Here is a 22,643-nt window from a genome sequence, read left to right on the forward strand (position 1 = left end):
GACAGAAAAACAGGCGGATAATTGCTAGGCCAAACTTGAGCGTCTGTATGATAGCGCTCATTGATGAATCCTGGACTTGAGCTGTCTTAGCATACGAGCCTGAGGCAAAACGCTGGCTATCTGATGAGTGGGCATTGACGCCGAGGTCTTCATTATGTTGGCCAAATAATTGAGACGTGGTTTTGTTCGCTCTCTCTCGTAGGATTGGGTCAATCATCAACGTAGTGGATAGTCTAGTCTCTTCAAAAGAGAAATGGTGAGTTGGAGTGTCGCTGGCTTGTGAAGCTTTGGATTGGAGCGGAGTATGATGCAAAACAAGCTGAGAGTCGGTGTTGTGTGGATTTGCCACTTTGGTCCTTTCTTTTCTGTGTACATCAGCATTCTTGTCGATTGTCCTTTTCTCCTGTGAGTTACGGTGCTTAGTGGGGGACACCTGCCCCGACATCCCCGGGAAGCAGGAGGCAGGAGACGTCGAGCCTTGAAGAGCGCTATATGGCCTCAACGCCTCTAGATAGTAGTAGTTAGAGGAATCAAGCCTTTTGATCTCCTTTGCGCATCCCTACGTTTGATGTCGTAGAGATCACGCACGGGATCTGCTTCCTCCCAGACGACCATCGCCTGAGACATGATATGGTAGCAATTGCCCTGCTCTCACGATGGACCACTTCCAACGTCGCAGTCAATGGTCCTCGTGACCCCTCAAGAGCGTGCGACCTCTCCTCAGAAACCCGCAAAAAGCTCACGAGCAATGCCAAGGAAGGAGAAAAAGCCTGCCCAACCGAGACAACCAAACGGACGCTTTCTGCCAACAAGAATCTCAAACTCGTATTTGAGGACGCCAAACCCGCGGGAGATTGGAGAGCTCCCACCTCATCGAACTCCAACCCACCGCTGGACGATCTCATGATAGTGTGTCGCTGATTTGCTTAGTCCTCGGCTTTGATTTGGCGACGAGCCAATCTTGTTCTTGCAACGAAGCAATGATGATAGTGTGCTTGCGTAAAAGGATAAAGCAGTGCGTGCTTCGAAATTGTCTTTAGTTCTAACAATTAGTTGATTCTCTGCCAACATGTCAGATCATGTCCATTCATTCATCAAGATGCCGACTCACCCTTTAAGCTTCGAGCTTCGAGCTATCATGGCCCTCTCTAGCATGGTGTGTTACAGACTGAGAGGTTTTGACCAATGCAAATACTTCTATGGAAGAAGCCATGGATGATCCTCGTGTCCCATAAGACACTCATATTCGTCCGGAATTCCGAGTCAGTGAGATGCTTTACTTGGAAGACGTAGGAATGGTATCGAAGCGAACGGACCAGGGCAGCGCGGCGAATTTCAACCAATGGGAAATCTTGGGGCGCAAAGTCCGTAGATATCACTCCTGAGAGTCTGCAAGAAGAGCTTGAGCGACCTCTATGGGGCTGGTACGCGGTGCTGGAGACTAGGATTTGCTTGAATATATTGTTGACAAGGAAACAGTTGTCTGACTGATGCACAAAATGGATGACACCTTCTCGGAGAATTAGGGAAAAGCCGTACGGTCTGATGACTTTTTTCAATCTCTTTTGGTGGAAAGTTTCAAGCGAGTAAGCAAGAATCTCAACTGGATCAAGGCTATTTGCTGGTAATCGGTAAAAACAGCAGTAAAGATGGCTCATTTGGGAGAATACGTCGTCCGAGCTCTTGTTGAGGGTTACCATCTCGAACAGCGCCAAAGTCGAAGGTCTACTCAAGTGGACAGGTTATTCAGCTGGTCACAATTTCCGCAACATCAAGACATATAACAGCAAGAAGGGCAGGCAAGGAGTAATCGAATCTCACCTCTACATAAACCAAGCTGTCTCTCTAGACGGGACTTGGATAAAGTGATTGAGACCCTTCAGCTGCTGGTGAGCCAATTACCCATGTCAGGCTAGAGTTCACTGCTGGTTGTACTCTGGGTCTATCAAATTATAGATATGCCTTATTATTCGGTTATAGGGTGGATGAAGCTCTGGAGGCAACGGTTCCAACCCTTCAAGCGTTTGCCATAATTGGACCTCTTCGCGCTCCTGAAAGACCTGTGCTGCCCAAAGAAAAGTGCCGTCAGCGTTGGGTGTTTTTGACAGCGTCCCTTGATTCCAGTTTGTAAACCCTATGGTGTGTGGATCGATGCACCATGTATCCAATGTACGTACCAACAGCGCTGAAAACCGAGCTCTGGTTTGGCTCGAAGCTCAGCCTGATATCCGTACCGTTTTGTCGATTCTTTCATGGATAGGCACTAAGGCCGTATTGCCAAAAGAACGAGGTCGTCGCGATGCCTAGGGGGGACGAAGATGGGTATAGAGTACAATGGCCCAGAAGAGTCGATGAACGATCGATATAGGTCGTGCTGATTACACTAAATAGCATCATTCATTAGCCTAATTCCATTGTTCGCCAGCCCAAGCCGCAGATAAGGTCAGATGATACGGACCTGGAAATAATAGAAATCTCGGTAGATTCACCCAGTGGCATTGTTCTCGAAAACAAAGAGTGAAAGACTCAATCTCCGGCGTTAGATGACCAGAAGGCCGAACCCATGGCTATACAAGTTGAGCAATGGCAATCTTGCTGAGCTGTACTGGGAGACGAAATGCTGCTTTCCATTGTTCTTCCACGCAACCGCATTTGTTTTGCTGGGTTGTTGAATAAATTCCGCAAAGCCGTGTTCAACTGCCTGTATGATCAAAGGCAGCTTCCCTAGATTTGAATTAATGGGTATCAGTATCTTCAAGGGCAAGCTATCCATCTCTTGGAGCTTCCAGAAAAGAAGAGGCTGCTTGCCTTGATTTGTCTGGCGTACTCCTGCCGTTGTACCGCATGTTGAATGGGTAGGAGAGAGCCAGGCTATGTAAATAAAAACCATCTCCATCCCAAAATCTCCATCCCAAAATCTCCATCCCAAATCCAACATGGCAAAAACAATACCATCTGGAACCATTCCATGCAATAGGGACGACATGGGCCAACAAATGCAGTCATCGTCCGGAGTCCTAGGCCGTCACGTGCAGACCTATGTGCACGCACAAACTTGGACCTTATTGTTTGTTCATCTCGCAGCGCCAGCTGCAGAAACTCAACCCTTGCTGAAAAAAACTTCACTCCCACCACTCCATCAACTTTGCCGGAATTTCTGCCACGTCGTCAAAAGTTTCTTGAAAATGTCAGACGGAGAGTCTTCTAATGGCATCCGCTTCTTTGAGAGCGTCTTCGACACCATCCTCATGTTTCCGAGCCCTGAAGTCTGACATCGCTGGACAGCGCACTCTATGAGTCAGAATCTGCAGCATTTTTTTCGTTTATTGCTCGTACTAACTGTGCATAGAGTCATATAGAGTATACCGCACTCTATCCTCTGCGACATTCTTTCTGAAGTTGTCGAAGAGCGATACACCGGCTTATAACCAACACACACACATGAGCCTGTCTTGAAGATATATCGGCCCTGCAAAGGCAAATCGTCACAAGGCTACTCTACTCCTTCCAGCACCGTTTCGCACAGCCAAACAGAAAGCCGAAACAATTTCTGGCTATAACAGCGAAGTCGTGCCCCTTGTGACCTCGGACAAGCCAGACGTCCCAACTCACGGGCTCGCGTTGGATGTCTTGCCACGCCTGGAGAGCGGGGAGCTCCCGGAGATATTTTCGTCAGATGTCCCGAGTCTCAGACTTTTCTGTTTCAACCAACAGTCAGTTTAGCGGGTGGCCTATTGAGGCCCAGCTGGCTGGCCTGCGGTTCGGTTTTCTCTTTGTGGGCCGGCGAAACTCTTTTCTGTCGCAGCCAAAGGCTTGTCCAGCGGGTGGTCTTTTGAGGCCCAGCTGGCTGGCCTGCGGCTTTTTATCGCGCGAATCCCGCCCTCCGCCAAACTGTACTCTCATTTCTCGTCGTCAACATGCCTCCTGAGGGAGTTGCCTCCGCTGTGAGGATAAGAAAAGTCCACTCTTTCATTGGTAAGTAGCTCAACTTCTTAGCCTTCATCACCATGGCTCTTGGACCATCTTCTAACAGGATCATGGCTATAGATTTTGCCGCCACCCTTCAATCCCAACTCTCTGGTCTCCTTGACGCTGGAGATATCGAATTACTCGTCGCGGACACGGGCCATCATATTCAGAAGATCCACAATGCAGTGGCGGGGGGTCTATTGAGGCCCCAGCCAGGCTCAAGCGAAGGAGAGTGGCGGGGGGGTCTTTTGAGGCCCCAGCCATCTTCGACTTCGAGACGCTCACATCTTCCATCACCTCTGCCGTAGACAACAAACATATACGTCAACTTGTCATACCCACCTTCTACTACCCTGTGCAGCTCTGACAACTTCCCCTCGGTCACCGTCGCAACTCATCTTGCAAGCGCCAAAGCCCAATTGGAAGAGGCGAAACCCTTCAATCCCAACTCTCTGGTCCCCTTGAAGCTGGAGATATCGAATTAACTATCGCGGGCACGGGTCATCATATTCAGCAGATTCAAAATGCAGCCCAGCCAGGCTCAAGCGGAGGAGAGTGGCGGGGGGTCTATTGAGGCCCCAGCCACACTTCAATCCCAACTCTCTGGTCCCCTTGACGATGGAGATGTCGAATTACTCATCGCGGACACGGGCCATCATATTCAGCAGATTCACAATGCAACCCAGCCAGGTTCAAGCGGCCCTTTGCCGACCAAGCGGAGGAGAGATCAGCGAACAGAAACTGCAGTGGCGTGGGGTCTATTGAGGCCCCAGCCAGTCAAGACAGACGCCCATCATAGTCGCATATGTCTGATACATACTAGATGTCATCGTCACCATCGTCGGCGGGGGGTCTATTGAGGCCCCAGCCAGCCAAGACACGCTTGAGAAGAGAATCGATGGAGCCATCAACCAGCTCTCCATTCTCAACATCGTCTCCATCTGTGCCGTCTGGCTTCGTGAGAGGATCTGCCGCAACTCCTCTTCGGGCGCTTCGCTGCCCGACGTCAAAGAGTCGCCAGTAAGCAGCTGGCTGGCCCGCAGGGGGTCTATTGAGGCCTCAGCCGGTTGGCCAGGAACCGAACCACAGAGACACGGACTACAAGATCATTGGAAGCAACATTACTATAACGCGGCGAAAATGAAGCTGGAGTATGATGTGGTGGGTGGTCGGCGGAAGGTTTATTGAGGCCCCAGCTGGCTAGGCAGAGACCCTTTCTCAGCAGCAGAACACCTCCAATATTCGCTTCCCTCTATCACATACCCACACGCATCCATCATCAATGATACTAGCCTCACCGTCTCGGGATTGGGTACCTCGTCTATGATTGAGAATTCTCGGAAGCAATATCACTATTCCGCGGCGCAAATGGAGCTGGAGCATGGTGTTGCTGTCTGGCGGGGGGTCTGTTGAGGCCCAGCCAAACCGAACCACAAAGGCACGGAATACAAGATTATTGGCAGCAACATCACCATAACACGTCGAAAATGGAGCTGGATGGCGGGGGGTCTATTGAGGCCTCAGCCAAACTAAAGCACAAAGACACGGAATACAAGGTCATTGGCAGGGGGTCTATTGAGGCCCGGCCAGCCCAAAATAAACAGGGCCCGACCCGGCTACGAGCCCGACTGGGCAGACCACTGGGACGAGTACTTTCGGAACCACGGCGAGATTTACACAACAGCCGGTGTTCGCTGATGGCCATCCACGTAACTGCTGATCTGCTGGTTAGTGGAACATTCCTACATGGGAGCAGTACGGCATGCTGGCGAGCCACTGTCGAAAGAAGGCGGGATTGGGTGATTTGCGCGCCTGGCTAGTCGGTTATGAGGGCGAACAAACTGTCACAAGGCATGTCGGGCCCCGAGCAAAGGAAGAAACTGGCCTGGGCGGTGTCATGGGGTTGGTGGGCGAGGTATTGGCCATCCTGAAGACGCGGCTCCTGTCAATGGTTGTTGGGCTTACGATTGTTATACTGCTATGTTTGGGGAGGTGCTTCTGCTGGTATCTACGTTGAATATCCTGGTTTTCAAGTTCGCGGCGAACGCCTTGCCATATGAGGAGGAGAGGTTGAATGCGACGTGGTGATGCTTTTAATAATTGTCCACGGACATGTGTTATGGAGCGCGGTATATTAGACTAGAAATCTTCTTATGGTTCTGAACGGAATGTCTGGGCGAGGAGTTAGTCTTGGCTTAGATGGTTAGGGAATAAGAATCGTCTTTGCATGTTGCCTATTGTAACAGCTTCTATACGTTGCCGCACGCTGACAATAAGGACCTAGGTTAAAGCGGAGGTGAGATGTTGATATTGTTCCATGTTGAATTTGACGAATGAGGATGTCGTCCAGCAGGTAACAGGCTTGGTGAAGGTCCATATCATTGTCTCTGTACCCGACAAGGCTGAAAGATGCCGAATTTGAAGTGGCGGCGGTGTGTGTAAGCATTGCAGTATCACAGGCTCTATCCCATATTGGCTTCTTCAACTCCGCGGCTTCTGACAAAACCCAAGCGATACTATCATATAGACAGAAGGCGATAGCTTCGTGGAGAGCATCCGGGAGAATGCTACTACCACAGAGAGAGGCGAACAGACCCGCCTCAAACTGCTCCAACGTCTTCGTAGAGCAGTGCTCGACTAGTTGGTCTCAGTGGTACAGCCAACTGAGATAGAACATGCCAAGACTTCTGTCGAGAACTGGATTATCGCTCTTGAATTTCCGTTCTGACTAACTGCACTGAGGCGATGGCTAAACTTGGCATCTTGTGATACGCGGCACAGAACTGCAGAGAAATATGGACATAAAAAATAGGCCCTGTCTTTCTTGGATTGCCCTAGTTCTAACCCCCCGGATGACGCTTCTCTTGCCTATACTGCTGGTGAACATTCTTGGAACGCAAAGAAGAGGCAATGTTTCAATACCTTTCAGAGTTTTTATTGCATCAAAGAAGCCCCCATGTGCACTACTCGAAGCCAAGTCGAACGATATTTCGCCGATGCGCTCGAGGCACTGGCGAACAATAATGAGCCTGGATACGCCAAATTATCCAAGATGACACTCCCTCAGCTTAAAGTCATTGACAGAACTAGCAAAATCCTCATCCACCACTGAGAAAAAGGCAGGGCTTATCCAGCATTACTTCCTAGACGGAGGAAGTCAAGGAAAAGCTTCATGAGCATAAATGGACCTCAAAGGACAGTCAAACTGCTAGATATGATCCTGAAGTATCCGGCTGCGGCGGTTCGAAAAGGAATGACAAAGTATGCCGAAGAAGTCTAGAACTCAAAGCTCCTCCAAATCTTCGCCCGACTCAAGATCATCATCCAAGACAACGAAAACAAACTCACGGAAGCAGCTAGAAAGCCAACAAAGCTGAAAGATTTCAGCAAATACAGCGCCCAAACAAAAATAAAGGTTCGACACTATGTTCGGAAGCTGGAAAGATGGACTTGAAAACAACTCCAAAGACATGTTGCTTCAAATGCAATGTCGAATGTCAGATATGCTTAACACAAACAAACACCTTACACAGACGGTCCAAACATGGCCGAAGCTATAAAAGATCACAAAGTCACTGACGACAAATTTGGTATCCATATGCCAACAAGTGATTCGCGGGAGAAATCCTTTCCAACGTCGAAGACGAGCCAATTTCAGCACACCGCATGGATTAAGCACGCAAATCCATTAACTTCCTGAAACAACTTCTCCTCCAAAATACCTCACTCATCCTAGCCTGCACTGAACTTGAACGACCGAAAAGTTCAACCCCAACAAGAACATCACGGAGAGAAATCAGGCCGGATGCCTCGAAAGAAACTGGAAATATTGAATCCGATCGTTACGATCATTCCACTGTGCCAAGTGTGGGGAGAAATTAACACTACGATCAAGCACGACCTGAAAAAGCTAGAAAGAAACTACCGAGGCGATGATACAGTCAATCCTGTAACGATGACAGATGAGAAAGAGCGAAAGCATTGCGAGCTGTTAGTGACTAGTGTCTTTATGCTCATTGACATAAACAGAAAGAAACATGAAGCATGCTGAAAAGCATGTATTAATAAGTGTGTCAATACTGGAGTCGCCAGGACCATGCAATAGTCAAAATAAGGCAGTTATCGCAATATTCACGAAATGCACCAAGCGTCGTCGCCATAATGGCGGTGAAGATGCTCCGCAAAATCACCACCGATGGTAAAGACGAGGTAACCACGCTCTTGATGGAATTCAAAACCTTCTGTGTGAGGTTTTGGCGGCTCACGTTTCTTTTCTCTTTTCGGTATGCTTCAGGCTCGCATTTCGGAAGTTTCTGTACGATCAGACCCAGCCACAAAGACTGAGCGGTCCATTTGCAAGGGATTTGTCGATCGTGGATTTGTTGGCAATTGCTGCCGTATTACGGATCATGCAGAGAGCAAAGATACGAGGCCGATCCCGGTACATGATCTCCACGGTAAAGAATGTAGGGACACACGAGGTAGGATTATAAGGCTTGATCCTTTATCTAGGATACAGGACCGAGGACCTCCTGCCTCTTGGGGATGTCAGGACAGACATTCTCCAACAATCTGGCTATCGTTATTCTCAATGCAGACAGCAGTCATGCCTCTGTTAGAGTCAAAGTAAGGCTTCTTCGCTGATCGTCAATTACATTTCTGGTCTAATATGCTATCATACTTAAATTATTCCAGTTCTAGCAAGGCTAAGAAGTTTGATACCACAGAGTACCCCGAAACCTTCATCTTCCTCCATCACCCGTTCGTTCAGCCGCGCAGAGAAAACAAGACAGCCCTCTCTCTTTTGACTACACCATCTCATGGATGATGCAGCACCAGAAAGAGCAGATGATTCAGAGCTCCCGGTAGTGGCGTGGAATTGAAATATATTATTGCTGCGAGTTGCATTATTTCGTTGAGCCGATTTCGCACCGGATGTCCGTTATGGGCGAAGAACTCTTCGGCAACAAACGTGGGGCCTGCAATAAGCCTAGAATTGCCTTCATACTGGGATAGTGGATCTCAAAGTCACAATGTCCTCGACGGGAGCAAAGGTCTGAAGAGAATCCGATCTACCGAAAAGTCTTCTCGGATACGCACATTCTGCTGTCGAAAATGAAACCATGCTAGCAAGAGACTTGCTTTGTACCGGCCACCCCCGAAGAGTTAAACATTGATGAAAGACTGCGGGTGATTCTTATTTATCGCTTGGTACCTTGTCAGCATATACATCTTTGTGAATCAGTTCTTCACTCATTGTCGAGAACGACCATGCTCTCCGTAAGCGACGTTTGGCTGCCGCGGCTATTCCGGTTCTTTTTCTTCTCTCGGCATGCCTGAGATAGGAGGGGCTCGGAGCTTAGAGGCCTGAGCACAGTCTAGATCAGTCGTCAGAACAGGCCGATGGGAACGGCTTCGTCGAACGTTGCGGGTTGACGAGAGACCAGACGAAGGCTTTAGGCATAATTGATGCCATGTCGATGAATAAGTGACATGAGAGAGGGAACCAGAATCTCCAAGGGATATCCGCGCCCAAGTACTGGGTCTTATTAGGGTGCAACAGGCTTAATTCTTCTAAAGTCCAAAGGCGGGAGCTGACTCTTGGCGTGGTCTCCTGTCTAGAACCACGGTATCAGCAATATCTTTGGTTGGCCAAGAAAAAAATACTGCGACAACGGAAGCTACACTCAAACCCTACTGCTTACCGCAGCCGCTGAGAAACATGGCACTCGGCTGTTACGCGCGCCAGTATTACATCCGTAGTCCACTGGGCTGGCTTAAAGATGTATGAGAACGGTGAAACTCTTTCACACATTATGAGGAGGTAGGGGAGTACCTGGACGATGGAGATGCCGCCATGGAAGCCGACCAAGCGGCGTTGAACACTATTGCAAAACTTGCCTGACTTGACTTGTCAACAGACTGCTCCCCGACTACCCGAAGCCATGTCTGAGTACATCAGAGTGGCAGGGCCCTGGGAAATGGTGTGCATGGGTTTCATGAGTCCCATTTCCCTCGCCTCCGTGGAAGTCCACGACTACATTTTGATCAATGTCGATTATCTGACCAGGTTTCTTAATGCCACCGCTAGTGTCCAGTCCACTGCTGAAGAGGTATGTGAGGTCTTGAAGCACCACATCAGCAACATCTTTGGTTGGCCGAGAAAATTATACTGGATGTAGTCCGTTCGAGGGACTTTCTTTCTTCTGAGATCGTTGGGTAGGCATCCCCCGACAGATACGTTCCTTCTTCTTTCTTCTGCTGCTTTGGATTCTAGGAATCGTCTTGCCTTATTCAATGCGGTTGCCGCAATTCTGCGACAAAAAAAATACAGTTGCTTCTAGTTAAAGTTGTATGTCGGACATCCTGAGGATGGATGGAGCAAGCTGGGTGTGGTGGTCAGCTCAACCGACAAGCCAACAATGTTCCATCGACAAGAGAAGTTGGACTATTGCAGACAACGTTGAGGACGGATATTCGGTTATCACGGATGCGCACGCAGAAAGTCTACTTGAAAAAAAGTGTCAATCCATGCACTCTGATGGACCAAACCCCCACTTCGTCCGAACAATTCTTCATCTTACAGACGAACAAATACGTGAAACCAGGAAGAAGCGCTCAGGGAATCAAGGAGCTACAAAGAACAACAAGCGTTCCGAGAAAAATACTTCCAGTGGGTAGCCATATTTGTGAACAGAACACAGCGCAAACCGAAAGTTGTTGCTGGGAAGTGAATGCCAGTCTGCTCCCAAGAAGCAGCGCCCCTGTTGAAAAATGACCAAACGGATCACCAGGCAATAACGCTGCCTCAGTTACTCAGTTATATTCATGAGAAACCTGGCTTATAGCGAGGGGGGGGATCATTTCTCGACTCTCACATGCTCTTCTCAGCAGTACCAACCTGATGATACAATTTCGTTCCCTTCAACGTTCTGCAGCTTGTTTCCATTGCCAGCCGACCAACGAACCGGCTTTTGACAATTTTGACGCCGAGAACGTCAGAATTCATTGATTCAAGGCCACTGCAGAACCGAATATCTAATAAGAATATCTACGTGGGCGCCTGGTGTTCCTTGGGCGATTGCGTTGCTGGTGAAAATTTACGCGTCCAAACGCATTCTGGTCCTATCCCGTGCTGGAATCATGCAGCAAAATACACGTGTTGTCCCAAACTTGTCGACATCTATCAGGCTATATCATAGTTTTGACACTCGCTCTATTTTCTCAGGCACATGTAATCTCGGTTTCAATTTGCACATGTATTTGATGACGGCGCCGCAGCTGCTGGAGTAGAGCAAAGGCAAGCCTGACTGCAAAAGCTGTATTGCCAAATATGCCTATCGCCTGCCAAATAACGTTGGAATAATGTCGAAGCTTCTCAATTAGCCTATTCGTTGCATGCTGACTTGTCGGTAGGGAAATGGGTCACGGTCGGGTTGAACATTTCGAGTTTCTTCAAGCCTTCTTCGCATCTATCGGTGCCAACACAACCCTATGAAGCCTTCAACGAACAAGCTCATTTCAGGCACGCTGCATCTATCAGCAGCTCCAGGCACATGGAAAAGCAAGCGCCAGTTCATACGTAAATGTCGAAATCCACTCTGAAAGCGGCCTCGCAAATTCTCAAGCCTGCGATGATCAAGCCGGGACAACGTGGCCTTTTCAAGTCAAGGATGGCAACCCCACGAACTATCTCGAGATCTGCCAGTCGAATGTGGCAATCCTGAGAGTGAATCGGGAAAGTCGTATGAGGCCTTTGTCGTATGTGTTTACGACGGGGCGTGTGGTGAAATCACCGAAATAATCCATCATGATCCTGAACGCCTACAATAGCAGCCAAGCTTCGACTTTGTGGATGGATTTCTTCCACACATCACCTTACAATGGCGGCGATGAACAAGAAAATGCAATGGCTAGCACCTTAGCCATTCTCCTTTAGGGCGCTGGGGAGGGAGGAAATAAAGTCGGCCTTCTTTTTTAAAAGCGTGTTTTATGCCGAAAAAGACAAGCGTTTAAAAACTCTCATTATAAGAAAGGCTGGGATGGCCAAGAGATAAGCGCGCGGCAGATCGAGGCCAATTTGCGTATTTGTTGATGAGTGAGAAATCAGCATCCCGCTAACGTTACCTACTTGTATTTCGAATTGGACTCTCTGCCATCTCATCACTTTGGTCTTCTAGTGAGCTCTTCAGCGTATGGGAATAAAACCTATAAGCTGTCGCAATTGACATTTCCATACATATCTAGATTGGATATCAAGGTTCTCATGGCGACCACAACGAAAATGGTAAGTTTGACTTTTAGGCAGTGTAACCTAGAAACCCTCGTCCCCATCGTCTGTTGTAGACTTTCGCCGTTATGAAGTGTGTATGTGTTCACCATATTTTAACGAGAGGAAATTCATTTTGCTTACAGATTTGAATGAATATAGGTCACCCTTTTTTTTTCTGTGCAAATAATTGAAAGCACGCCTGTTGTATCTCTGCGTGCCATGCATATTCAGAAATGGTGCTACCCTAGATCTCACCACGATTCGTGACCCATATGGAGATTAATTGCCGGAAAAGAAAGGAAAATACATTTCCCGCACTCTATTCTAGCTTGATGAAGAAGTAAATGAATATTCTCGTATTAATTTGGAATATTGACATTGATTATCCGGAAATTGCCGCCGTACAGAGGGGTAACTTTGGTCACGCAGGATGAAGGCATAGTGTGAGCTGCTTTGAGGCACTGGGAGATGAGATCGAACCACCTGGATTTATTAAGCTGAATTACTGGAAAAACTCACTTTGGCCTCTCAATCTACCTGGATGGCAATCGAACGAGGCGATGAACTTGTTAGAAATGCCGATAACTACATCAGATAAGACAATGAATGACTCAATGCTGATAAATCGTCTGATTCTTGTGAGGGAAACTCTCATGCATTCCGCTCGTTCATATGAGGGCACCAATGGCACAAGACACGCGTCTCGTCATTGGCGTGCGTATTGGTCATTTCATCCTCAGCCACAGTACGAGCCGCTGGATTCACCCAAGAGCAGAATCATCAACACAAACTCAATTATAACCAGATGCAGGGAAGAAATAAAAAAGGCAGCCAGAAATGCCAACACAGTGTATTGCTCAGATGACTCACTGCCCCGGCGATGTGATTGGTGGTTCGCATCCAGGCGGCAGCCAAGATTTGCTGCCTCACCGGAACAAAGATTCGCCTTTGTGAGGCATTGTCGCAATTGGATGCAGATAGAAGCGTGTAAGATGGTTGGCTGTATTAAGTGGAATCGTCTGAGTCGGATGGTATCACCAGAGCGAGCAAAAACTACTTAAAGCCTCGACTGCCCTGCCTCAGTTTCCCTCTCGTCTCCTCCATCCCATCAGTCTCATCACTCTTCACCAATCTTCACTTATTTCTTCTTGAGTTGCCTCAAATTGTCTTGTTTCCCCCTTGTCCTTGTGACCTACAATCTCGTCGGTTGTGGTCCTCGCCTCATACTTTCCTACCCCGCTGGCTTCAGCCACCAGACGTCATAACATCCATCATCACAACACTCTTTGTTCCGCTTTCAGGCTCTTCTCTTGAACACGCGGATTGGACGTCTGGTTGCTTCTTTTCCCGTTATATGTGCCCCTTGATGGACATTTAACTTTATCTTGTCACCTCTCCTTCTCTTCACTCCCATCGATTGCAGCTTTCAACATCCAACTCTTCTCCGCTGCTATCACTACCCAGATCTATTGCTACTGCTTTTCAGCATCTTATTTCATCCATCACAGTCTACCTATTCATATCTGCCCCAAACATGTATCCTCCTTTCAACCCTCAGCCCCAGCATCCTTGGATGGCTCCCCATCCTACCTGTGGACTCTATACCGACCACAGTGGACTCCGCCAATGGCTCCCTCTTGTCTCTCTTGATGTTCACACTACCATCGTTTCTTCAACATCGCGTACTGTCTTGACACAGACCTTCCAAAGCCCCAAGATGGCTGCCGGCGATCATCTTCAGAATGTAAACTACTTGTTCCCTCTCTATGATGGAGTATCAGTGGTTGCATTCACCTGCACCGTTGGCTCGCGCGTCATCAAGGGCGTCGTAAAGGAGCGAAACGAAGCCAAACAGGTCTTTGATGCTGCCGTTGCACAAGGAAAGACGGCAGGATTGCTCCAGCAGTCTTTGGAGGCCTCTGATGTCTTTACTACTTCACTGGGCAATATCCCCGCTGGCGAAAAAGTCAAAGTCGAGGTGACATATTTGGGAGAGCTGAAGCATGATGCTCAAGTTGATGGACTGCGATTCACCATCCCCACGAGCGTGGCTCCGCGATATGGACACCACACCCTACAAGGAGTGAATCTTGCACATGGCGAAGAGCGCATCAGTATCACTGTTGATGTTGATGTCTCTGGCAGCTCGACCATCAAGAGCGTCCAGTCTCCATCTCATCCCATTTCTGTCAACATCGGCACCCTTTCTACTGCAACCTCTGAGCCGCCGTCTCTGCAGAGGGCGTATGCTACTCTCTCCCAAGGCTCAGCAGAGCTGAACAAAGATTTTGTCATCCAAATTGTCGCCAGTGGCCTCGGTGATCCTGTGGCCGTCCTTGAAGCGCATCCCACCATTCCAAACCAACGGGCTTTGATGGCGACGCTTGTTCCCAGATTCAATCTGCCGACGTCCATGTCCGAAGTAGTCTTTTTGTGCGACAGAAGCGGCAGCATGGGCGATGGTGTCAAGATACCCAACGTCGTCGAGGCTTTGAAAGTCTTTCTCAAGTCTTTGCCTGTCGGCGTCAAGTTTAACATCTGCAGCTTTGGATCACACCACTCATTTCTGTGGGAGAGATCCCAGAAATATGACGAGAACTCGCTAAGGGTGGCCATTAGCCATGTGAGCTCATTTGACTCCAGCTTTGGCGGTACAGAAGCGCACGCGCCAATGGCCGAGATATTTAAACGACGCTACCGCGACATGAATCTCGAAGTCTTTTTACTCACTGACGGAGAGACCTGGAATCAAGAGGCATTGTTCCAGCTCATCAACTCAAATGTGTCCCAAAGCAAAGGGGCTATTCGAGTCTTTGCATTGGGCGTGGGAGCAATGGCCAGTCACGCCTTGATTGAGGGAGTTGCTCGTGCGGGTAACGGTTTTGCTCAGGCCGTAGCAGATGGCGAACGAGTGGACAAGATGCTTGTGCGAATGCTCAAGGGGGCGCTTACACCGCATATCAATGACTATACTTTGGAGATCAAGTATGGCAATGATGATGTGAGAGAAGAAGAGGACAGCGACGACTTTGAGGTCATTGAAAAGATCATGGATGCCATGACGCTGGAGCTGCCTCCTACTGGGTCGGCAGACATCAACACTTCAGGGAGTTACAAAATCGAAATATCACTCTTTGATCAAAGCGTCCAGGACGAGGATTTGGAAATGTCTGGTACTTCCAAGGTAAAGATGGGTCTGCCAGCTGTCGCCGTTCCACGCTACCTCCAAGCTCCTTTTCAAATTCCGCCTCTTTTCCCATTCAGCCGCACGACTGTTTACGTCTTGCTCTCCGACTCGACACCGGATCGCCAACCCAAGAGTGTCATCCTCAGAGGAACCTCCAGCCAGGGACCGCTGTCGTTGGAAATTCCCATCACCATTCTGGCGGAGAAAGGCACCACCATACATCAGCTGGCGGCTCGCAAGGCAACGAGAGAGCTTGAAGACGGGCGAGGCTGGATTTTCCACGCCAAGGATGAAAAAGGACAACTCCTACAAAAGCGATACGACGGCCAATTCAGCGACATGGTCGAGAGAGAAGCCGTACGGCTGGGCACGCAGTACCAAGTCAGCGGCAAGTGGTGCTCGTTTGTTGCGGTTCAAGACGACCAAGACAAGGCTGATGAGAGCGAAGAGATTGTGATTATAGATGATCACGGAGCAACCACCACGGAAGGGGGGTGGACACTAGATCTGGCGGCACAGATGTTCGACGTCGGAACACTGCAGCCAGCGCACGGTTTAGGCCGACGAGGATAGATTGTAAGCTACATGTGAGATGATTTCTACTTCAAAGTCAGGCAGCTAATACGGGGTTATCAGCACACGACGAGCTTAAACGTGTGGCATCAGTTGCGATAAGCACGCCAGCTGGGGCAAATCTTGCAGCAACGACACCGCCAATGAACCCACAACGGGGTTTCATGATGATGGGTTTAGCACAACCAACTGGGGCACCGCCAATGAACCTACACCACCAGGGTGTCATAAGGGCGGGCGCAGCACGACCATTGGATCAGAATCTATTCGTGGCCCGACAGCAAATGATAATGAAACTGCAGCAACAGCAAATGATGCAGCAACAGCAGCAACGGCAAGCGCCCCCTGCAGGTAATCCAAACGCAATGAGTCCACAAGCCATGGCACAAGCACAGGCACAGGCACAGGCTCAACTGCAGGCAATGAGGAACCAGAATCAATTGATGGGCATGCAACGTCAAGCAAACCCCTTGATTGCTCAGCAGGCTGCATATCGCCCGGTTCCGGGATCGCAGCCCAACATAATGCACCCAATGGGTCGGATGCCATCTGCGCAGCAACTACCAGTGGCAAACGTGCCGCAGCAGCAACAACAACAACAAATGTCGGGTATGCCCACGGGGAGTGTGCCCTTTGGCAATCACGATGCAAACCTTGCGAATCAAGATTATCAAATGCAGTTGATGTTGTTAGAGCAGCAAAACAAAAAACGTCTCCTGATGGCTCGCCAGGAACAGGGAGGAAATCCAACTTCAATTCCAAGCAACCCTCCCGCGGTGGCTTCAAGTTCAGCATCAAACAACCCGGCCGGAGGTTCTACAGTCGGGGGTTTAAGCCCAGTGTACCAAAATGGTCCTGCTGGAAGCCCCCTGGTGGCTCAATGAAGAGAGACTCTTTTCATCTTGCTGCTGTCGATTTTAACAAACGCTTAAAGTCGGATGACGTTTTAGCAGACTTTGACTTTGACAGCTTCCTAGGCCACTCGGGAGAAGACCTGATAGACTATTCAGACGAAGAAGCTCAGGCCCCAGAGGTGGCGTCTGGTCCAGGAGACACTCCAATGTCGACGCTCTTCTCAGAGCAAACCTTTATCGGCAACTGGGATTGGAGCCCGAGGCTGGAAGCAATTGTGGGAGTGACAAAATCGGCCGCGTTGGCAGATATTGAGCTTCCTGGTCAATATAGCCAGCTTCAAGTTGTGCTGGCCACTCTTTGCGCCGTGGCATATTTGAAAAAGAAGCTGGCGGATGAAAAAGACGTGTGGGAACTCATTGTTCAAAAGGCGGAAGATTGGCTACGAGGCCAGACGCAGGAAGACGTGATGGAGCTGGAAAGGATTGTGGAGGCAGCGTTGTTTGCAAACGATGCGGCCTAGCTTTGAAATAGTTGATTACATGCAATTGTGGCGTATTTCCTTTGTTTTACGAGTAATGAAATCAAACAGATTGAATATGGAATTTTATTGTCACTTTGTAGTAGATCAAAACGTCAAGTATTGCTTTTTTCAAACTCGGCGCCGAGTAACTGTCATTGGCGAATAAAAGTCGAAGCAGCCACAAGAGGCTGTTTTGACCAAAGACGGCTGTAAAACACCCAAGAAGCGCCCGTAAAAGCGGGAACTGCCGAAAGCAAGGGATGCAGAGTGCTTAGTCAGCATTTGCTTTGGCTAGCGAGCTAGCGCTCAGGAACAGCGTTGCTGATCGCTGTAGCCTCTGTATCTAGCGAGCACCTGCGCTGTATTAAAGCTGCTATAGCACTCTAGCGCCATTACCTAGGCCACAACCATCAACCGATATTTGCGGCAGCCCCAACCGCACTTCCAAACCTCGAGCTCAACTCGCAACCACGCACTTCAAAAAGAGCTGAACCTCGCCAAACAAGAACCGGAGCATTCAAAAGCCGCTATTCCAAGCAAAACAAAATCTTTGATTATCAACGCACAATGACGCTCAACTTTGCAATACCACCAACAGCCACCAACAGGTCGCACGAGTCTGGTATCTGGCTTTGGAATGAATATTGCGCGCCTGAATCGGATCTATTCGGCTTTTGCTTCTAGTTTCCAAACTCCAGCTACAAAACTTGCCAAAAATGCAGAGCAGTAGCACGAGCTCAGGTATGTGGACGTTGAACGAACCTCTTCCTCAGGCGCCTACATCTACAGCTTGCTATGGAGCATTGGTGGCATATTGAACAGGTTGATATGGGTATTTAATAGAACTCGGTATCTGAACAGGGTATACTGACCGAAGCTGACCTTTCCGATAGTTTAGGGCCGCTACATAGACTTACTTGGCTTATACGATGCACAAAACAACGGGGCGTTTTCTACAAGATGATTACATTTGTATCGCGCAAGATGGCCACGGCATATGGCAAGATGCGACGCTGCTTCCAAGTTCTCGAAGCGACATCTGTGTCGAGATCTACCTCAAATTCGATACATCGGCCACACTAGAGTCTCTAGATGGCATTGATCTAGACGGCGAAATCAAATGCGCAAAGGAAAGCAAAGAAATACATTGACCGAGAGTTTTCCCTCAACGCCGAGATTCTCCAGCCCACAGCGACTCTCTTTTAGGCTCTTTCCCCCGACCCCAGTTCTAGTCAAGGTCAATAGTTTGTGGCCGAATCCACTGCGTGTTGGCTGCATGATATACGTTGCATGGCTAGCTTGGATCCTTCCTTGGAGTCCAGTACGACCTTGTGTTATACGACCCTTGTCGCAATGGTATCCAAGTATAAATATGTCGTCAAGTGCTGGAATCCCCTCATCATATTGCGAGGCGAGAGAAAAGACATTTGAAGAAAGAGCGACAATTGGTCTTGTCTTGTTTCTAGAGTTGACAATGCAGTTGCGAGCTCTTGTTTTGGCCTCTATTGTGGTCTGTAGCCAAGCCTTGGACACCGTCCAATATGGCGCATTGTGAGTCTTCTTTGCGCTTTAATTACCCGCGAAATAATCTCTGACGACAGCTTTTACGTACAGCATAGCTACAGCTACCTACTCCGTCGCCAACCAACTGGGCTTCTTCGCTGAGAATGGCCTCAATGTCGTTTACAGCCAGGTTCCCAATAGCACGGCAGCTTTCGCTTCCATCCTCAACGGCGAATACGATATTCTGACGGCGACGGTTGACAACGCGCTCAATTACCGCTTCAACCAGAACCAGAACGTGACCGTGATTGGCCAATTGGATCAGGGCCCGGACCTTGTCCTCGCCTCGATTCCTTCCATCACCAGCGTCGAGCAGCTCAAGGGCAAGCCTATTATCGTTGATTCGCCTGTCAGTGGCTATGCATACCTGCTCCAGGACGTTCTCTCAGCCTACGGGTTGTCGCTCGCCAACGGAGACTATTACTTTATGGTGAGCTTAGAACCGTAGTTGTACAAACATCCGGAATATGATGGCTAATCAGTTTTTCCCTTGAGTGGTAGACCGTCGGTGGAACTCCCCAGAGATATTCGGCTTTAGTCAACCAAGTCCTTCCCAACGGCACCGCTGTGTATGCCACAATCCTTACGTATCCATTCACTGTTGAAGGTGAGGCACTATCGGCTGAAGAAACGCCCAATATCCTCGCTCGCATCTCAGACGTTATCGCTCCCGTCACCTCTAGCGCTTTTACCATCCGCCAGTCTTCCCTGAGCAACAAGACGGAAGCCGCCCTCCTGACTCGATTCATGGCCTCTATGCACGCTGCAAATAGATTTTTGTTAAACCCCAAGAACAAGGCATGCTCCATCCAGGCTCTTGCCAAACAACTGGGCGTCTCCCAAGCCGTCGCAAGTCAAGAATATGCTTCTGCAACCAATCCCGTGTCAGGAGAGATCTCGCCGCCACTCAACGATTTCACCGTCAACCAGACCGGCATCATGAACGACGTCGCTGTCAGGAACAAATTTGGTGGATTTACCGTCCCATCAGGGTTCAATTTTACGGAAGCTTTGATTCCAGGTACTGGAAAGCTCATTGACTATTCGATAAAGAACGCTGCTGTCACCGAATACAGTAGGCACCGTTTCCATAGCAATTGCACCACTCCTTCCAGCCGCGATTTCTAAATATGGAGAGAAAGAGACGTGCAGTTTTGACTGCGACCAGGGACGGACTATCTTCGAATTTCGATTATAATCACACAGAAATGTGGCCTAAATAAAAGTTTTCATTCTTTGCTAGCATACAGGATTCGCATCGCTCTCGTATCCAAAACCCATCGGCCATTCCCAACAAATATGCGATACAGGCACAGATGTACGCGCACCAACTGTTTCAATTGAATACTTACCAAAGAGTCACTCGGTCAATATAGTCAGACATTCTTCTTCAGCCTGTCCAGTGGCAGTTAAGACTCGGCATCTTCGCTGAAGGCGCCTCCTAACTCCTTGCGATTCCCTCGTTGGAGCTTACACCATTTTTGTGTTTTAATTCGATTCTCGATGTCAGCGACGGCTTGAAACGTAGCTCAAGTCTGTGTGCAGTATTGATGCAAGACCAAGTTGTGCAGCTTCCAGTAGGAAGAGAGAGAGAAAGACTGGATCTGAAAGGAATGACGCATCGCAAAACGCAGATACTGACAGAGAGACAGATGAAGAGATGAAAGCAAACGACTGAGCGAAAACAAAAGTTTACTTGTTCGTGTTAATCTTCCATCCACGCTTCCTGACCTTTGGAGCGATCATCTTTGAGCTGTTGATGAGCCTGGTCACTTCATCCCAGTTGTCCTCATAATCCTGTTCATATTTCTTAATCATCGTCTCTGATAGCTGGAGCTCTCCAGAACGTCCCCTCATTGCCTGGACAGTCTTATGATCGAGTTCTTCTCTGGTGTCGAAATGCTTCTCCAGGGCTATCTTGTTATTCGCCAATTCATGTGGGTAGCAGAATCTCGCTTCAGTCGTGGTAATAACGCGAGGGAGCTCATTCCTTTTCGTTGCCGGGTTGGCCTTTAACGTCCTGACTGTCTGATTCCAACCCATATGCTTCTCCAAGGCAAACCTGTACCCAATCTCCACGACAGTCCTGTCGAATAAAGCAAAGTTGCGGGCCTCTTGCATTTGCTCTCCCTTTTTGTCTTGTGGTTTAACTCTCTCTTTGGCATTCGCTGGATGCTGGAAATCGTCGTCCCAGAATGGAGACCCAAAGGTAGTCTGATCCGGCATGGGCGCATCTCCCCAGCGCTTGGAAATTACGGCCGCGGTTACCTTGTGCCGTGGTTGATCATATTGGATATTCACTCGTTTGAACTTTTCATGTGCCAACAGCTGATGCCGATTTTCTCCCATCAGGTTGCGCAATCCAATCGATACCGTTGGGATGCCCATAAAGGTAAACAAATCCAAAGGGCCGCTTCGGAACCCCGTGGCCATCTTAAAATACCCGTTTTCGTACGACCACTTGAGGAAATAGGCTTCAAAGTCTCTTTTGCTGATTTTCGGATCTTCAGGCATCAGGTTGCCAAGATGTTTCCAGTATTCCCCAATGCCGGAATCTTTAAGCCCACATGTGAAAATGGTCAACGGCTTCTTTTCCTTCTGTGCTATCTCAGCAACAAGCTTCTTGATATCGTCGGTGGCATTTCCATTGTCAAGCTCTGGGTAGACGCCCATTGTTTCTACCGGATCGGGATCCCGTGTACCGGTGTCTCGATACATGAGGAGGATTGCGTTCTCGCCAGCTTCGACCCCGGCGCCCTTCCATTGCGCCCAGAGCTTTCTAAAACCGTCTGAGACTGTTGGGAATTCCTCTGAAAGGTGCTTGAAATCGGGAAAATTATTGCCAACCATGGATTTGCTGAGGATAGTCATCCCATTGACAACATCCTTTAGACCATCTGGTGCGCTAGCGATAATTTGAGTGGAAGCTTTCTCGCCGAACGTGCCCAACTCAAGCTTGATGAGATTGTGTGCTTGATTCTCATATTTCTGTCCGTCCAACCAACAACCAGTGGTAGTTGTAGGTATTTTATTTCCTTTTGCAAACAACGTCTTATAATCCCAAGGAGTTATGAATATATGCTTCTTCTTCCTCACCACCGATTCAGTCAAGTATTCTTCAAGGTCACCTGTTGCGGTTTTCGTTTTATCATTGCGATTGGAGTCGTAGAGGATAACCGACAAGTTCTCGACTTGCAACGCTGCCCGGAAGTGATACATGTCTCCCCGGTGGCTGGCAGACATGAGAAGGACGGATTCGCCTTTTTTGAAGACATTGGGGACGTAAAGCGTGAGTTTCTTTGCCTTTGGCTTTTCCACGGGCCTTTTGCCGCTCATGGTTGCTGTGCTGCTACCACCGGCCTTGGGTGTGGCATTGCGACCGAACAGATTGCTTCTCATTTTTTCAAGAGTGCTTTGTGCTTTGAGTAATTGCTGTATTGAATTACCCAAGAGTTGGTGGCATGGAATTGATCTTTCATTTATACCTGAGCTGCGCAAAGCCACCGCCATGTTTTGGACATCAGCTGAAGTAACTGCATCAGCCGTGATAGTATCAGCTGCGATAATATCAGCTGCCGTCATATGGCTGTAATCATGTCAAAGATGATAGTATTATGTGTGCAGATAACATCAGCTGCAACCATATTAGCTAAGAGTAGTGTAGAGCAGAGAAGATTCTCAGTTTACGCTGTGTTTTCTCTTCC

The 22,643-nt window shown here is 48.7% G+C and overlaps 10 protein-coding genes across 10 annotated transcripts; 7 read left to right on the forward strand and 3 right to left on the reverse strand.

Moving 5' to 3' along the window:
* Positions 1-630: 630 nt before the first annotated feature.
* Positions 631-921, forward strand: TrAtP1_002307 (uncharacterized protein; the record flags this gene model as incomplete). The annotated part of the gene is made up of 1 exon (XM_014085472.2): positions 631-921. One exon carries the CDS (start codon positions 631-633, stop codon positions 919-921), a length of 291 nt encoding a protein of 96 aa, XP_013940947.2.
* A 1,095-nt stretch (positions 922-2,016) lies between these two features.
* TrAtP1_002308 (uncharacterized protein) lies at positions 2,017-2,499 on the reverse strand (the record flags this gene model as incomplete). The annotated part of the gene is made up of 4 exons (XM_066111411.1): positions 2,017-2,060; positions 2,178-2,221; positions 2,288-2,383; positions 2,459-2,499. The coding sequence occupies 4 exons, from the start codon at positions 2,497-2,499 to the stop codon at positions 2,017-2,019; spliced, it is 225 nt and encodes a 74-aa protein (XP_065967485.1).
* Positions 2,500-2,539: 40 nt separating this feature from the next.
* On the reverse strand, positions 2,540-2,846 carry TrAtP1_002309 (uncharacterized protein; the record flags this gene model as incomplete). The annotated part of the gene is made up of 2 exons (XM_066111412.1): positions 2,540-2,724; positions 2,828-2,846. The coding sequence occupies 2 exons, from the start codon at positions 2,844-2,846 to the stop codon at positions 2,540-2,542; spliced, it is 204 nt and encodes a 67-aa protein (XP_065967486.1).
* Positions 2,847-3,917: 1,071 nt separating this feature from the next.
* On the forward strand, positions 3,918-4,277 carry TrAtP1_002310 (uncharacterized protein; the record flags this gene model as incomplete). The annotated part of the gene is made up of 2 exons (XM_066111413.1): positions 3,918-3,975; positions 4,048-4,277. The coding sequence occupies 2 exons, from the start codon at positions 3,918-3,920 to the stop codon at positions 4,275-4,277; spliced, it is 288 nt and encodes a 95-aa protein (XP_065967487.1).
* Positions 4,278-4,493: 216 nt separating this feature from the next.
* On the forward strand, positions 4,494-7,081 carry TrAtP1_002311 (uncharacterized protein; the record flags this gene model as incomplete). Its single annotated transcript, XM_066111414.1, has 4 exons — positions 4,494-4,725; positions 4,793-4,989; positions 5,702-5,884; positions 6,782-7,081. 4 exons carry the CDS (start codon positions 4,494-4,496, stop codon positions 7,079-7,081), a joined length of 912 nt encoding a protein of 303 aa, XP_065967488.1.
* Positions 7,082-9,914: 2,833 nt separating this feature from the next.
* On the forward strand, positions 9,915-10,151 carry TrAtP1_002312 (uncharacterized protein; the record flags this gene model as incomplete). The annotated part of the gene is made up of 1 exon (XM_014085470.2): positions 9,915-10,151. One exon carries the CDS (start codon positions 9,915-9,917, stop codon positions 10,149-10,151), a length of 237 nt encoding a protein of 78 aa, XP_013940945.2.
* Positions 10,152-13,775: 3,624 nt separating this feature from the next.
* On the forward strand, positions 13,776-16,001 carry TrAtP1_002313 (uncharacterized protein; the record flags this gene model as incomplete). The annotated part of the gene is made up of 1 exon (XM_066111415.1): positions 13,776-16,001. The coding sequence occupies one exon, from the start codon at positions 13,776-13,778 to the stop codon at positions 15,999-16,001; it is 2,226 nt and encodes a 741-aa protein (XP_065967489.1).
* Positions 16,002-16,881: 880 nt separating this feature from the next.
* Positions 16,882-17,376, forward strand: TrAtP1_002314 (uncharacterized protein; the record flags this gene model as incomplete). Its single annotated transcript, XM_066111416.1, has 1 exon — positions 16,882-17,376. One exon carries the CDS (start codon positions 16,882-16,884, stop codon positions 17,374-17,376), a length of 495 nt encoding a protein of 164 aa, XP_065967490.1.
* A 467-nt stretch (positions 17,377-17,843) lies between these two features.
* Positions 17,844-21,372, forward strand: TrAtP1_002315 (uncharacterized protein). The gene is made up of 4 exons (XM_014085468.2): positions 17,844-18,208; positions 18,270-18,927; positions 18,991-19,369; positions 19,441-21,372. Exons 2-4 carry the CDS (start codon positions 18,497-18,499, stop codon positions 20,065-20,067), a joined length of 1,437 nt encoding a protein of 478 aa, XP_013940943.2. The 5' UTR covers positions 17,844-18,208; positions 18,270-18,496; the 3' UTR covers positions 20,068-21,372.
* Positions 20,632-22,338, reverse strand: TrAtP1_002316 (uncharacterized protein; the record flags this gene model as incomplete). The annotated part of the gene is made up of 1 exon (XM_014085467.2): positions 20,632-22,338. The coding sequence occupies one exon, from the start codon at positions 22,336-22,338 to the stop codon at positions 20,632-20,634; it is 1,707 nt and encodes a 568-aa protein (XP_013940942.2).
* Between the last annotated feature and the right edge of the window lie 305 nt (positions 22,339-22,643).

This window comes from Trichoderma atroviride, chromosome 1 (assembly GCF_020647795.1).
Source record: "Trichoderma atroviride chromosome 1, complete sequence".
Taxonomy (NCBI): domain Eukaryota; kingdom Fungi; phylum Ascomycota; class Sordariomycetes; order Hypocreales; family Hypocreaceae; genus Trichoderma; species Trichoderma atroviride.

Excerpts from the sequence above, each read along its gene's own strand:
- TrAtP1_002315 (XM_014085468.2), top strand. The coding sequence starts at position 18,497 with ATGCGCAAAGGAAAGCAAAGAAATACATTGACCGAGAGTTTTCCCTCA. Across the intron at positions 18,928-18,990 it reads ACCGTCCAATATGGCGCATT|CATAGCTACAGCTACCTACT; the intron begins GTGAGTCTTCTT and ends TTTTACGTACAG. Across the intron at positions 19,370-19,440 it reads ACGGAGACTATTACTTTATG|ACCGTCGGTGGAACTCCCCA; the intron begins GTGAGCTTAGAA and ends CTTGAGTGGTAG.